At 34.7% G+C, this 16139-nt stretch overlaps 1 protein-coding gene across 2 annotated transcripts; it reads right to left on the bottom strand.

Moving 5' to 3' along the window:
* Nucleotides 1-30: 30 nt before the first annotated feature.
* LOC111512730 (transmembrane protein 62) lies at nucleotides 31-13238 on the bottom strand. 2 transcript variants are annotated; one of them, XM_023168880.2, is made up of 12 exons: nucleotides 12906-13236; nucleotides 12604-12853; nucleotides 12314-12466; nucleotides 11953-12259; nucleotides 9477-9632; nucleotides 9270-9417; nucleotides 7205-7327; nucleotides 7062-7143; nucleotides 4493-4740; nucleotides 4384-4439; nucleotides 372-599; nucleotides 31-244 (listed from the first exon to the last, which is right to left on the bottom strand). In XM_023168880.2, exons 1-12 carry the CDS (start codon nucleotides 13080-13082, stop codon nucleotides 163-165), a joined length of 2010 nt encoding a protein of 669 aa, XP_023024648.2. In that variant the 5' UTR covers nucleotides 13083-13236; the 3' UTR covers nucleotides 31-162. The 2 variants fall into 2 exon arrangements, with proteins under 2 accessions (XP_023024648.2, XP_074032267.1); XM_074176166.1 differs by lacking the exons at nucleotides 31-244; nucleotides 372-599 and adding an exon at nucleotides 2059-2260 and having other exon boundaries at nucleotides 12906-13238.
* Between the last annotated feature and the right edge of the window lie 2901 nt (nucleotides 13239-16139).

Genomic DNA, 16139 nt, shown 5'->3' with positions numbered 1-16139 from the left:
TATTTCCCATAAAACCAAATAAAAAACAAATCACAACACACAGTAGGTTTATATTACAAATAAATAAAATATAATTGAACTACATCTTTAGCAAACTGTTTACGTGGGAAGAGTAGGAAAAATAAATCCTATACATCAGTCAGTAAGTTATCAGGAGTGGGATCAGTTAGCTTTCGTTAATGGAGATGCGCTGGGCTCGTTAATACTAACATCTGAAGACACGTGCCAAATATCGGAGGCTTTCCTACAATAAACAAAAATATCGCAATACAGTATGAAAGTTTCAGATGAACTAGAACAAAATGTGCAAAACACCGACTGTTGAAATTTGTGAGGTAATAAAACATGTTCGAAACTTCATATTGACAAACCTTAAACAGCTTTCGGGAAGATGGAAAGATTGGTAATACAGAATTGCTGCCAGAACCAGAGACCATGTTCGCAGGGGTCCCAAAATGAACGCCATAGTACCGTACGCCAACCAGAACATATATGCCATACTGACTTGCATTGCAAATAATAACGTGAAAGCCAGATGAAGACAGGCTTTCTTTTTCCAAGATAGCTTTCTCCCAGGCTTTGCATTCAAATCATGAAACCTGAAACAGTAAAATTATTTTTTTAAATGTAGCAAATGAACTTCTTTCATACATTAATCTGTCAGACGATACTAAAAAGTCATCAATTGGTGGTGAAATTTATGATTCACGTTTTTATCGCTATCTGCAATCTACAGAGTGTAAGCTATCATCTAAACAAGAGCTCTCTCCAGTAAATGTAAACGATAACTGTTTCTATTTGTAGAAGAAAAGGATGCTATATAAAAGTTTGCTGAATAAATATTCAAGAATAATTAAAGAAGAAAATAATACAAATCATGAAATTATGAAACAACAAAAAATAATTGGTTTTATCACCTATTTTATTGATGACCCATGTGTAATCTTTCATTGCCTCAAGTGTAGAGAAATGAGTTTTTTCTGAGGGCATTTAATTTTATTTGAAAGAATTGTTATAGAGTAAATTTACAAGTGCAAAGTATCGAATCAAGATGACAAAATAAGTTACTATTATGGGGCCTCTGTCTGGAAAATGATGAAACAGCAGAGCATATACTTTGTGCCTGCCCCGGTGGGGACCGAATCAGGTTCTTAGAGTTTGGTAGACCTGTATTCTCACCATCTGAACTGAACTCACCATACAAATTAATCGGCTTCGTTAAGAAGCTGGGTTTATTTGGCCATGTGAATAGGTATGTGCCACAATAAGCCCTTGCGGGTTGCGGTGGAGGGTCGAATAGACCCACTCACTTTAGATCGATAGATAGATATATTTATTTGATCATGTTATGTATAAAATACATTTATGACAAGTCAGAAAAACAAAAAGATGCAAGGTACAAAGTTTTCTATAAAGTAAAATAAACAGTAAAAATTTGTAATAAGTTAACAGGGTACATCATAACATATTAACAAAAAAGTGTGGAGGTTCGGCGAGCATCTTCCTTGAGTCAAAAGTGTGTCTATGCACATGTTCTAAATATTCTGAAGTGGAATAAAAACAGTTTTTTTTTTATTTTTTTATAATTTAAAAACAAAACATATTTATATTTTTAATATTGGCAGGAAGTGCATTATACAATTTAAAATCATAGGAGGTTTTTCGTCATTTCATCAGCCTGAAACGTTGAGATCTAATAAAATTGCTGCTACGTGTATCACGATTGTGTAAACTGGATTGCTTGGGAAACAAGGGGGCCCTTTTGTGAATATCTAATAGGCTAGAGTAAACATACAAAGAAGGCACCGACATAATTTCATGAGTGATGAATGATTCACGGCTAGAATCCCTAAAACCGATTCCAGCAAGAATTCTCAGAGCTTTTTTCTGTAATATAAAAATGCATTGGGCATGACTAGAATTTCCCCAAAGTAGAATACCGTAAGAAATGTGAGACTGTATGAGCGAGCAAAATACTATTTTCAATGTAGTGAAATTTGTTATTGGTTTCAGCTGTCTAAGTAAAAATAAGGCACTCGATAGCTTACTTTTCAAACTTGAAATGTGGCTTGATCAATTTAGCCTATTGTCCAGAGTAAAACCCAATAATTTGACACAATAGAATTCAGGTAATGGCAGAGCCCCAGAAACAATCATGTTTTGTGATTTTTCCTTATTCATCATGAGTTTGTTGACACTGAACCAGTGCTCCGCTTTTTCTTGTATTTCTATAGACTTATCAACAATAGCTGAATAATTCCTAGAAAAGTATATCAAGGATGAATCGTCAGCAAATAGTACACTGTGACATGGCTTCATATAGTTGTAAAAATCATTGATGTAAATGAGGAACAAAAGCGGGCCCAAAACCGATCCCTGCGGTACACCTAGGTCAATCGGCCTCAGCTCAGAAAATGTATTGTTTTAACAAACTCTCTGGAAACGATTATTCAGGTAAGATTCAATCAAACCCAAAGGAGTACCTCTTACACCATAATATGACAGTTTTTTGATTAAAACGTTGTGGGAAACACAGTCAAAGGCATTTGACTACTATTATGGGACATGCAAGTTACATAACTGAAAGTTTAAGAAGGTCGACCTAGTCCTTCATTAATTAATGATTGACATATTATGTATGACATGTATTGCTGAGCTCATTCTGTGTTTGTTTGAAGGTGATTGACAATGTTTCGTGATGAATTTCACTAGTTTGGACTTCCATTGTCTATTATATAAAATGATTTGTAATCCCTGAAACAAGTAAAAAAGAATAATTAAAAAGAATAGTTGAAAATAACAATTATATTAAGCAACAATAAACCTGAAATGAAATGATAGTGAAATAACCTACAAGTAAAAATATAATAATTGAATAAATAAAAATTAAAGGAATGCAAAAAGAAAATAATAAAAAATAAAAAAGTGTAGAGATTCCAAGTCACGTTAGTTCACGACGTTTCGATTGTTAGTATCTACAATCGTCTTCGGGTGATGACTGGACTGATTCCTCCGAGAGATGACTATTTTATAGGTCGTTGAAATACTTTCACTTTCTCTACTTTCTATTTTCCGCTTCACTGATTCAGTGAGAGATGACCGATTTGGCGGGAGTTGGTCATTTTTCGTTTGGTGATGGGTTTCCATATGTTACGTATATCTACGCTGGCCTGGCTGAATACGTTGTTGGACAACATGTATGCGGCTTCCTTAAATTTTCTCCTGAACCAATGTTCCTCTCTGTGCAAGATCTCAGCTTGGGACCACTCGATGTTGTGTTGATGGGTCCAAACATGGTCTGCTATTCCTGATTTGCTGGTTTCTCCTCGCTGTGTGTGCTTCTTGTGCTCGGCACAAGAGAAAATTTAAGGAAGCCGCATACATGTTGTCCAACAACGTATTCAGCCAGGCCAGCGTAGATATACGTAACATATGGAAACCCATCATCAAACGAAAAATGACCAACTCCCGCCAAATCGGTCATCTCTCACGGAATCAGTGAAGCGGAAAATGGAAAGTAGAGAAAGTGAAAGTATTTCAACGACCTATAAAATAGTCATCTCTCGGAGGAATCAGTCCAGTCATCACCCGAAGACGATTGTAGATACCAACAATCGAAACGTCGTGAACTAACGTGACTTGGAATCTCTACACTTTTTTATTTTTTATTATTTTCTTTTTGCATTCCTTTAATTTTTATTTATTCAATTATTATATTTTTACTTGTAGGTTATTTCACTATCATTTCATTTCAGGTTTATTGTTGCTTAATATAATTGTTATTTTCAACTATTCTTTTTGATTATTCTTTTTTACTTGTTTCAGGGATTACAAATCATTTTATATAATAGACAATGGAAGTCCGAACTAGTGAAATTCATCATTCTGTGTTTGTTGGACATATACTTCTATATCAATATAATTGTGTTGCAAATGTCAAAAAATGAGATATGGAGATAAGCATGTAAAAGCCTTAGTTTTTGGAACATCTTTCAATTGAAAAAAAAAAGAAACCGTCAGTTTGTTATACAAATGAATCAAATTGAATTCATTATTATTATTGAATCGCCTATGAAAATGTCTTTTGAAATAATTTTGGAACAGTTATATTACGTTGTTTCAAAAGTTTTGTCCTTTGTAATGACTCTTCTTCAAACTAATAATTAGTTTAATGTGTAAGTTTGAAAATGTCCTTATAAGACTAAACTGCAATAACGTTAGTTACAAATAAAAGTGATAAAAAAACAAATAGTTTCAATTCTTGTTTTTCATGAAGATTTCCTACCACGTCGTAACGGCTACATCCATCAATTTTTCGAACCTAATAATTATTATATATAGATATAATTTTTTAGCTTACAAAAAGATAATTTTCATACTTACCTAAAACCCACTGCTGTGATCATTATCAAACTCACTGGCACTTGAAACGTGAACAACTGAAAAGAAAACTCTATTAATTACGTTTCATATCGTTTTGTTATCGTATTACCTGTATAAACCCGTAAACATATGTGAAAGCTCCTGGCAAATATGCTCCGTTGACGAATATACCCCAAGCGAATACAGCACCAACGTGGTCTTCGATAATATAGCCTATGGACCATGGACCGATGGCTAAATAGATGGGATAGAGAACAATTGGCCAAAATATTCTGTCTACCGTCGACATTATCCACATCTTTTTCAGCCAATTGAACCAGCAGGATCTTCTCAGTCTTGGTTTAACGATTTTGCCAGCTAAAAAACAGAAACTTGAGATTACATTATTGGTATGTGTTGATTACTGAGGAACGGCAGCCCAGATTTCCAAAATTAATCTAGAGATGTAGGAGGTTTTATAAAAAAAATACGATAAATTTTCAAACTTCGCGGCTACGAACATTCGATTAGTGATTTTTTATTTTTATGTTGGTACACTCGTCTTGAACATATGTTCATAGTTTCAGCTGTTTAGCATGCTTAGTTTGTTGGTGAGGGGCATAAAAATTAAGAAGGGTTTTGCATGTTCGGTGATTTGCTGCTTTCGAAAAAAATGGATCAAAGACTGCACAAAATTTTGTGTTTACCGGGACAAAGTTCATCAGGATTTCTTGCCACGTGGACGTACGGTCAATAACGAGCATTATCTTGAGAAGTAATACGCAGAAAGCGTCCGGTATTGTGGAAAAACAATTCATGGCTTTTCCATAACGATAATACACCTGCTCACTTGTCATTGTTCGTTAGTGTTGTTTTGGCCAATAACAACACCGTAATCATACCTCAGCCATCGTATTCACCAGATTTAGTCCCTTGCGACTTTTTCCTGTTATCAAGATTGAAGAGACTCATGAAATGACGGCATTTCATGAGTCATTTCACCACACATCAATATGTGTGGTGAAACTCTGGAATACTGTCAGGTAGCTACATTTTTTGGAATATTCCTGGATCAAAAGCTAACATAGGAGGCACATATCGACAGTTTCTGTGTGAAGGTTGGCAGTGCAAACGCAATTCTGAATCTACGAGACACTGTCTCTACAGAAGTTATAAAACTCATGTATCATGGACTGGTACAATCAAGGCTACAGTATGGATTGATCTTCTGGGGTGTTTCTTCATATACTGGCCGCATTTTTAAGGTTCACAAAATAGTCATTCGTTGTATGGACAAGTCTCGTCCACCGGACTCTTGTAAACCGTTATTTAAAAAAAATTAGCATCTTAACATTGTTGTATTTCTACATATTACAGCTAGCGTTATTTATCTATGATAATAAACACCTATACAAAAAAAAACTCTGATATACATAATTACGACACTCGGGGTGAAGATACTTTATACCAACGCTTGAGTGTCAGGATTCCCCAAAATACTCGGGTATTAAATGCTTCAATAAAATAACAACTTTTACAGGGGTCAATAAAAGTAGAACTGTAATGAGGAATGAACTATATGGTTTCTTATTGGATAACTACTTCTACAGTATGGATGAATTTCTTGCTTTCAGTCCTTCAATAAATGACATCGTTTCTTTTATACATGTAGTCTTTCTTTAAATTTATTCAAGATCAAACTTTTGTGTTTGGCTTTCAGCGTTTAACTTTTTTGACTAGTCCAAAAAGTTTTCTCATGTATTTAATCTTGTGATGTATATATATATATATATATATATATATATATATATATATATATATATATATATATATATATATATATATACATATATATATATATATATATATATATATATATATATATATATATATATATATATATATATATATATATATATATATATATATATATATATACTGTTGTCTGTCTCTCAGAGCGTCTGTCAGAGCGTCTTAACTCAGGTATTTCGGGAACTTTAGGTAAATTTGCCTGTATTTGTTCTGCATCAGGTACTCTTCTTCTCTAGATCTTCTCTAGGAAGATATGGTGTTGTTTAATATATTGAATGTGAGATCTTGTTGTGTTTTGATTTGTACTTGTTCCTCGATAAGTGATTTATGACTGTTGAATTTATGAATGTTCAAGTTTTCCCATGTCCATGCGGTTACTCTTGTTGATTTCGATGACAAAAAAATCAACAACTCAATAAATTATAGGCCCTGAAGAAGCTTCCCATTAGAAGCGAAAGCTTGGTAAAGTAGAACAGAGATTTGATTTTTAATTTTTTGATTGAGAGACCCTGTTAATCCATTTTGCTGTACATTTCTCCAGTCGCTAAGATTATCCACTTTCTGATCATTCCCATATTGATGTCATATTAAGAGCCACCGGTAGACAGCTGTTTCAGCCTATTGGACATCGTCAGTACCGGACAGGCAGTCCTCGATTGAAGACAAAATGTGAAAAACCAGAAAAGTACTTGATAAAAACAACAGCTGTCTACTGGTGGCTCTTAAATTGAAATCGATATGGAAATGATCAGAAAGTACTTATCTATTTATCTTTTGATTTTTATGGAATTATTTTCCAGCAGCTTGACTGCATTAACCTTTATATATATATATATATATATATATATATATATATTTTTTTTTTTTTGTCAAAAAAATATACTAACCTGCTACCAGTTCGTGCATGTACCTGACAATAATGAGCGGGAAGACCGTTACGGCCAGCATCACGAAAAATAATGATTTGAACTGGAACAGATGAGATTAGAGAGTATTTCGATTAATTATAGAAAAACGTAACAAGACCTACCAGGACACTAGCACTCGTCATCAAAATAAATTTAGCCAGTAGTCCAAAAGACAGTCTTGTGCCGTCTAAGGAAAATGGCTGTGATATTGATTTCGTTCGACCTTCAACATCTTTGATGTGCACCTGGAAATAATATAGAGCATCTTGTAGCGCAGGAAAAACAAAACTAAGATTGTGGTGCTTATCAATATACATATTTACATATAGTTTCAATTTTCTTCCTTTCAATCTCTTGCAGAACAAAGCCTAACCTTAATTGTCCGTTCCACCAGTGAGATTTATAAGACATATCAAAACGTCAATGACCCTTGAACACGGGTCCATGGTTTTTATAATCTACTCTCTAATACTATAACCCTCCGATACTGGGGGTTAGAATTAGTCTGCCTTATTTATTTGTCCGTTGTTGAAGGATTATATTGATCCTTTGCTGAATGGTATCTGGTATCCCCCACTCTGGTATCAAACCCTCCATGAATATAGACCTCTTTCCCATACTCATGAAAACCAAATGAATTGCAAGAGAAACCATAACGAGCAACTCCCCTGACTAGTAATGAGAGTATCAACAAGCCAAACAAAAGTGAGGGTGCTTCGGCTGTCCTTGCAAAGAACATGGGAGAGTTTGTTTTTGCTCTCAAGAACACTGGATTTACAGAAGAAAATCATAGGAGTGGGAGATATCCAGGGGGGTAGTTGATTCAGAGACCTCATAAACAGATGTTATTCCCCAATAAGGATTGAATATACTGCTACTGAGTAACTTTTGAACCAAGGAGTTGACCAGTGGTCCAATTAGAAATAGCTGTTGAAGAAGGACCTTTGAAGGATCTCCCTTCACCACCACCATGGATGTGTATGGAGCTAGTGAATTTCGGCAGAACAAACAGAACCCAGCTGATACAGTAGCTCACAAAATAGTATGGAACCACCACCAACCAGCTAGTGAGTACATGCAGAGGAAAAATAACCCAGTTCATAATTGGCTGTGATGCCAATATGGAGGAGCATAGGCATTATTGATAGAGGCAAGCAGACAGGCCAGGACCTATACATTCTTTTACCTGTGAGGATAGCAAAATACAGAACCAAAATGATCAAAAAATGTGTCAGTAAGAAAATGTTGTGACTCCTATAGACCGCACTTTAAAAAGCAAAATATTCTTACAGTTTTGTCCATATTCATACTACAAACATTGTGTCTCATCAACAAAAAATAAGTCGATATTCATCAGAGTCAATATTTACTCTACGTGACACAATAACATTCATTTATCTATACTTTCCTCCACTCTAACAAAGGTCCTTAATATATAATGAAGGTGAGTTCTATAATCGATTATCTGAATATGTAAAAAAAATAAATCTTATTATTATTTGCACTTGTTGTTGAATGCTATATCCATCCATGGTGATCTGGCAAAACAGACTGAATGATTGGTGTCAGGTATGGGGAGTAAAGGTAAAAAAGTTTCATAGAACTCTTTTGAATATCATATCTAAAAGACAGTAAATTAGGTTGTCGTTATTGAAACCCAAAAACTTTACTGAGTTGAAATGGTTTTTTTATACACCGAGAATATTTAATACAAGGTTTTTTTGGGTAGCACGGATTCTTTCCAACCTACACGATCAATAGTGTAACGTTAGTATCTTACAACAAAGTGCTAACTATATGTATTTTGTAAAACATGTTTATAAAATGTGCCTTTCTTACATCACAAGATGATGTATGCATTCAAGACTGTTTTGAGGCACAAAAGAGTGTGTTCTTTTTAGAAAACCCCTACAAAAAAACGTCAATCAACACAGTGCAGTGTAATTTTGATTCAAATCCAATAAAAAAAAGTAACAAGTAATTATTGAAATGTGTTCATACTATGAGTATTGAAAAAAGTCAGGCTCAGTCACCAAATACACCAGTTAGCAAAAATATTTCACTGTACGATGTGTCTGGATTGTTTCCCGAGTTCTTCATTAAATCGCTGAAACACTTGAAATTATGAAATTTCGAAATTGAATAATTAGATGAACACCCAAAGTTACTAATTACCATACACCTTACCTCTATTTTATGAAGGCCATGCAAATAATTTTCCGGATCCCAAGGAGCAACGAATAAAGGTCCTTTGACTCTCTTGCAATGCATCCAGCTCCCGTTGTCGATTTTAATCTTTACAAAGTCAATTCTCGATAAGGAGAAAGCAAGGATTCTGGGAAGGAACGTGATAAACATATGATTATTCATGAATCATGTTTTTTCCTGAATTACCTCACGTGCGTTGAGTTTTTCATAATGTCCAAATTTTCTCTTGCCGGATTGACGAAAAGGGCATGTTTCGGATTTGTTATCAACACGACAGGCCATTCTCTGTGCTGAATATCGGTGAAAGACAGAAGCCCATGGTCTATTGCCAACATACGATAACTGAAACATGAGAAAGTTTCAAGAAAAAAGTATAGAAGAGTTGAAAAATTCAAGAATATCTTTCATGATCAAAGTCAGGATTATGAGTCTATTTTCTATTCTGTGCCCACTTTTTAAACTACTGACATAAGAGTTTTGGTTCTTCAGACAATAGATAATATATCTGTCTCTCTCTCTCTCTCCGGAGAGATCAAAATCTGGACTGATAGGCTATGGTCGAATTTAACATGAACCACTCTCTCGAAAAAAGAAAATGAAGGAGAGATACCATTGCTGGATAAACTGGTCAATAGAAAAACTTACTCATATTGATTGGTATCTCAACAAGAACCTAAACAACCAGAGCAAAAATCCTTGTTGATCGTGCCACCAGGATCTGTGAGCTACATCTTATTGAAGAAGAATGTTGTCATCTAGAACAAGCCAGACCAATGGGTTTGCGATGTGCCTCCCATAAACAAAGTCATAGTCGCATTAGAATACCGTTTAAACCGTTTGCAAGCCAACTCAATCACATATCGGTCAATGATGAAAAAGAGCCCTTCTTAATCTGCCATTATTTACATAATTCCAGGTTCTCAGGCTCAGTTTACATCAGAACTACCAAAGGGAGCATCAATACTAGGAAACAAGAACACAAGAGTTGCTGCCGCCTTATGCAGCAAAATATGTCCCAGCAGAAACAATCCACACAATAAAATACGAAGGAACTACTGTCCTGTCTAATACAACACATAATCAGGAATGACTCGTAGAAAGCTCATCAAGATCTAAAAGCTCCTCAACAATTTCAACAGAAAAGATGGAGGTATACAGGTCAATAAAACGTACTCAAGAAGGCCGGAAATGTACTCGAATGCAACTCCGATCGACATCTCTCCAGAAGCATACCAGCCAACAACTAGGACCAATCAGAATGATCTAGCACAAGATCGAACCAATCAGAAGTGAGCATTTGTATAGACACCCCACCACCAACTCTACCACCACCCCCACCACCTTCTAAATGTATAAATACGAGTGAACAAGGAGCTCCCTAGTCAGTCGTTGCCGATACTTTAAACATACTATCCTTATCCTCGCAGTCAACGCATAAATCACTGAAGATGTCGCAGTAGCAGACGGAACATTTGGCACTACAAGTTGCATTCAGTCTCTCTCTCCAAATTGGAAAAATATGTCATGTGGAACTAGAATCTCTAGCCTGGAATGAATTCAACACAAATTCTTCTCTCATACATCAGAACCATAACAATTTTTAGTGGCACGTTTCATCAGCCAAGTTGATGTCATCAGGATATGAATTATACTATAAACTTAAAATATCTGTACAAAGCTGGAATCATCTACAAGGATAAATATTGGTTTGAAAGGAAGTGTAGAGAGGCTACATCATTTATGAATAACTTCGACTGAATCTGCGTCAAAAAGTTCTGGTGATAGAGATAAGTATTTCTGTGTGTTTGTGTGTACAAATAGGTGAGGTTTTAGAATGAAAGTGACAGAATATTTCCTGAAATTTTAATAATAATTAAGGAAATGAAATGGGTGCAACAGTAAAAATACTGCAGCTTAAATATATATGATAAGAGTGTGAATTTTCTTTTCTCTTGTCAACTTTTGCTCAGTAAGGCAGCCAGGAATTTTCTGTCGGGAAAGAACCGATAGATACAATTACATTTGGCAGGTAACATGTGGTAAAGGTCGATTTTTTGATGCACTTGGTATATACGAGTACTTAACACATTTATTATCTCTGTAAACACTTTTTCTAATATTGATAATGTCCTTCAAAACAATACCAAACGTATTTGTTAGTTTGTTATTGTCATTATCAGTGGAGTTTGGAATTAAAATTTATAACAAATTTATCAGATATTCAAATATTGTTTCAGTTCCAATTTTTAACCAGTTTAAACCAAACCCAATTGTTTATTATTCTATTTCCTATCGTTTACTTCTCGAGTGATCGTTACTTAAATGTTTTTTATTGTTTTCTGAATGATCTTTACTTAATTTGATCTGTTTTTTCTTTGGGTAATATATTAAAAGTGATATGAATGTGAAAATATACTTTATAAATTCACAATATCACTAATAAAAATTCTACCTTCAACATTCTCTGTAGTTATCTTCTATGTTGAAAAGGGTGGCAAATGGAATCAATTAATCTCTACTAAGAAACATATCCCTTTCAATAACTCATCTCTTACAACTCGTAACTCTGTTTTCTGTCAGAGCAATTATGAAACTAAATGACACTTCTACAAAGGACTTTTCAATAATGAAAGGTAACTCTAGATCCTTTGGCTATACTTACACTCTGTTATCTTTCCAATCGCCCAGTTCGAGTTCTAGAAATCCAGCCTTTTGCAGGGTATACATTTTAGGTACCAGTCCGCCAAGCCTATGGAGATGACCGCAAACATATACCATTCCTTCTTTGTGTTTTCCGATCATATCTCTGACACTTTCGTGGCCAGGCGTTATAATGCATGACGTGGGAAAGTGGCCAAAGAAAACTGTGTAATTGTTAGGGCTGTTTTCAGTCTGCTGGATGAGAGAATTAAGTTCATTGACTTCGAGATCGTCCAGTATTCCGACAAAGTTGAAAGGTCTTCTCGGACCTGCAAAACGTTCTGTTGAGAAAAAACAAGAAAAAATGAAGTAGGAATTCTTACCGGGTTCTAAGCAGGCATCAATTCCAATGAAGGTGTACAGGTTGTTCCTTTTTCTCATTTGATACCTATAGGATCGAGGATTTTTCTTTCCTTGGATGGAATAGTTGGTGAAAAAATTTTGCTTTGACTTGAAATCAGCGACATTGAAATTATCTGTGAAAAAATACAGCTGTGCTTACAATTAGTTGGTTGAGGTGAATAACTCTACAAATTTTCTAGACTTGACAATCATTCAATTTTCTGCATAAATAACCAGAAAACTTTCAGAAAATCTATTTATCGATGCATACCATGATTTCCTCGAATATCAAGCCACAATGTCTTCTCTTGAATGCGAGCCTCTTTCAATATATCACGATAATGCCTCCATTCGTCTTCATACTGTTCCGAGCCAATTGAATCTTTGGTTTTGGCATCCGTGAGGTCTCCGGATGCTAATACTACAGACGGTCTAATTGTATTGATCGTGTAATGACAAAATTCTTTGAATTCTGTAATTCTCAAGGGATCTCTGAATATGCTAATATGAATATCTGTTATCTGAAATGATTACTGTGTGAATATAAAGATGTCATATCATACACTTACTCACTTGAATGAACCACATCAAATTTTCATGGGTGTCAGTTAGCTTCAAAAAATTATCTTTAGCGAAGTCATCCGTATTTTCTGCGTGCGTACTTAACAAATTGACAACATTTGTAAAAAATATCGACAATAATATCATCGATACTAAAATTCCTACAGTGAATTTGGAAATTCTCATCATTTCAGGTAGGTGGAGTTCCCTGAATGATGATCTACCATCATTCGTGGAAGTGAATGATTCTTAACTTAAAATTCACGAAGAACTTATTTTTCTTCATATCTTTATATCGATCATAGTTTAAAAAGATAATAACATATTGACATTGAATTTGACATAGGTCAAATAGTTTCAAAATTTCACAGATCACATGTTTCAGGCAGACTTATTTGACATGGGACACATAGATCATACTTTAGTGCTCATAAAAAAACTAATAATTTAAAGTAACCTCATATAATGTTCTGTGTCAAACGTCATTTGTCTAAAACGATCTGAAGAGTATTTTACAAGTATTCTAAAGCATTTGATTAGATAGAAGGTAGCAACATCTCAACCGCTTTGGAAAACATGCGTCGAGATGATTTCTATGCATATTTGTCTAAGCAATAAATCAAATAACTGCTAAATCATATATCGTGAAGACATCTCTACATAAGTAGAGTCGACTCATTAATGATAAATCTGCAACAAGATGGCAGCACTTTTTATTCTTTTTCATTTATTTGAAGCTAGGTGGCAAAGTGAAATCTGATTCATTGTCTAAGGATTCAAGACAATGTCTGATTTTTGAAATTTCTGCACATTTTTAGTGTATTTTGCTGTAAATTAAAAAAAAAAACAATATGGGAGGGCCACGGATTGAGAGATGTTGATCAATTTTATAGAAAAACACACATTCAATACAATGTCACTTTGAAGAAATCCTGTCTGGAATAAAATATTGTTAAAACTCCTATATCCAACCAGAGGTGCAAAGAAAACGTTAAGTGAAATTACTGCTCCAACCAAACTTAGACTGCAAAAGACGTGATGGGCTGAATTCTCTAGTGCATCGTCTTTTGACTTTTCCTCTCACGTATGAGAGGTTCACAAAAGAAAAACGTACAATACAGGAAATAGCAGCCAGTAACGGTTTCTCGATGGTTATTGTAGATTATATAATAAGGAAGAATAAGTTTAGGTTAATAATGATCGAAATCTAGACTTTTAAAAACGACGAAAACCAAGATGAATATATTTTAGTTCCATACAGTACCACCAATACATGAAGAACTTTGTAAAGATTTTTAAGGAACTAGGTATGAAGGTGGTATTTGAAACAAGTCATACACTACAGAGCCTTTCAGGAAATCCAAAGAACAAAGTCGAGAATTCGGAAAAGTCTGGAATTTACGAAATGGACTGCGAAGCAAAATGTCATGAACAGACTGAAAGATATATTGAAATATGATATAAGGAACACTTAGCACACTTAAAATATGGAAGACCTGAAAAATCAAGAGTCGCTAATCATATTTTACAACAAAATTATTCCACAGACTTTAGTTCATTAAGATTAGTTATACAAGTTAACAACAACAGGAATCTAGATGCCTATGAGAGTGTAGAAATAAGTAAACATATGGTGGACCAATACCTAATTGTATACTATATATCTTGTTAAAATAATATTTCAATTATTAGATTTACCCCTCTATTACATAAGGACACATTGTAAAATTAATTTAAGACTAGTGGATAAAGCAATATTGTGAAATTAATTTAAGACTCTTAAGACTCAAGTACCTAGAAAAGGTATCCATGGTATAAATGAGGATAACTTTGTAGGCAAGTATGTTTAGTTTAATCTTCCTCTTGAAGATGACCGCTTGGTAATAGAGACACGTGTCGAGGTGTTAAAATAACGGTTTGGTGTTGGGAAAAACTCTAGTAATATTCAAATACAGTCTGTTGGTATCGAAATCAATGATCTTTAAGAGAGATCGATAGATATTTCAATTGGGGCTGATATAGACGGAAACTTATTTACTGGCACGTTCTCTTGTTGTTTTATTACACCACACAAAATTTTCCCTTCAAAATCATTCATAACCGGCCTACATCCACCCTTCTGACCCTAACCACACGCTATATTTTAATGAAAACCTGAAGAGGGGATCCCAATGACGAATTGTTACTGTTCGTGTCTTGAGCTGTCATACGCGGATAGATTAGAAAAGTCCCGATGTACCAAGAATGGATTCGGTTGGGTTTGCCGTATTCGATTCGCGGTTATCAGAACTAATCGTCGCAAAAGCAGGAGACTCCGATTCCTGCGAGCTTTTCATTACCGAAATACAATGGCGCGCCAAAAGCTGCGACTGACGTGTCACCGTGTCATTTTCTATTGAAAGACCTTTGCTTCTGTTGATTGTAAACGAGGAAATGCCGACTTTTCCATCGTTAGTACGGTTCGAAAATATGAAAAGCGTTTTGAACTATCGGCGAATGTTGAATTCTTGATGTTCTTCGTAGTCATTGGTGGAGGGTCATCAAAGAATGAACTATCGATTACAAATACTCTATTAATAATAATAATGATATATAATCTTAAAATCATCTTCCACTTCTGACTGCAAGGATTTCCATGACTTAGATTCATGAAAACTGGCGGTGTTGTCTGCCAAACTCAGAATTTTGCCTATATATAGTTTTGATATTCAGTAAATTGTTAATATATAGAGTAAACAAGAGAGGGCCTACTACCGTTCCTTGTAGCACTCCATATGTGACAGTCATTGGTTCACTCAAGGTATCACCAATGCGAACTCTTTGGTCACGATCTGTTGAATAACTTTTCAAAATTTTGTGAGTGTTACCTCTCGTGCCATAGTTTTTAATTTTTTACGGTAATTTCGTATGGCACACAGTATCAAAGGCTTTAGAGAGACCATCTAATATACAAAGCGATGGATTGCTTGTATCTAATGAATTGTAAATGTTGAGTTGACGAATTGCATCATCATTTGATTTTTCCTCTCTAAAGCCATATTGATAATCGGAAATTGAGTTAAATTTGTTACGTTACCATGTAACAATGCTCAAAATATTGCTGTTGATAAAAAAAAAACAATTTGGGAGGGCCACCGATTGGGAGATGTTGATCAATTTTATAGAAAAACACACATTTAATACAATGTCAATATCCAACCAGAGATGCAAAGAAAACGTTAAATGAAATCACAGTTCCAACCATAC

This window comes from Leptinotarsa decemlineata, unplaced genomic scaffold, assembly GCF_025532065.1.
Source record: "Leptinotarsa decemlineata unplaced genomic scaffold, Ldec_3_MD MMD2_tig00001621_RagTag_RagTag, whole genome shotgun sequence".
NCBI classification, from domain to species: Eukaryota; Metazoa; Arthropoda; class Insecta; order Coleoptera; family Chrysomelidae; genus Leptinotarsa; species Leptinotarsa decemlineata.
Note: the sequence above shows the minus strand (reverse complement) of the source record. Positions and strands in the feature narration are given on the sequence as shown.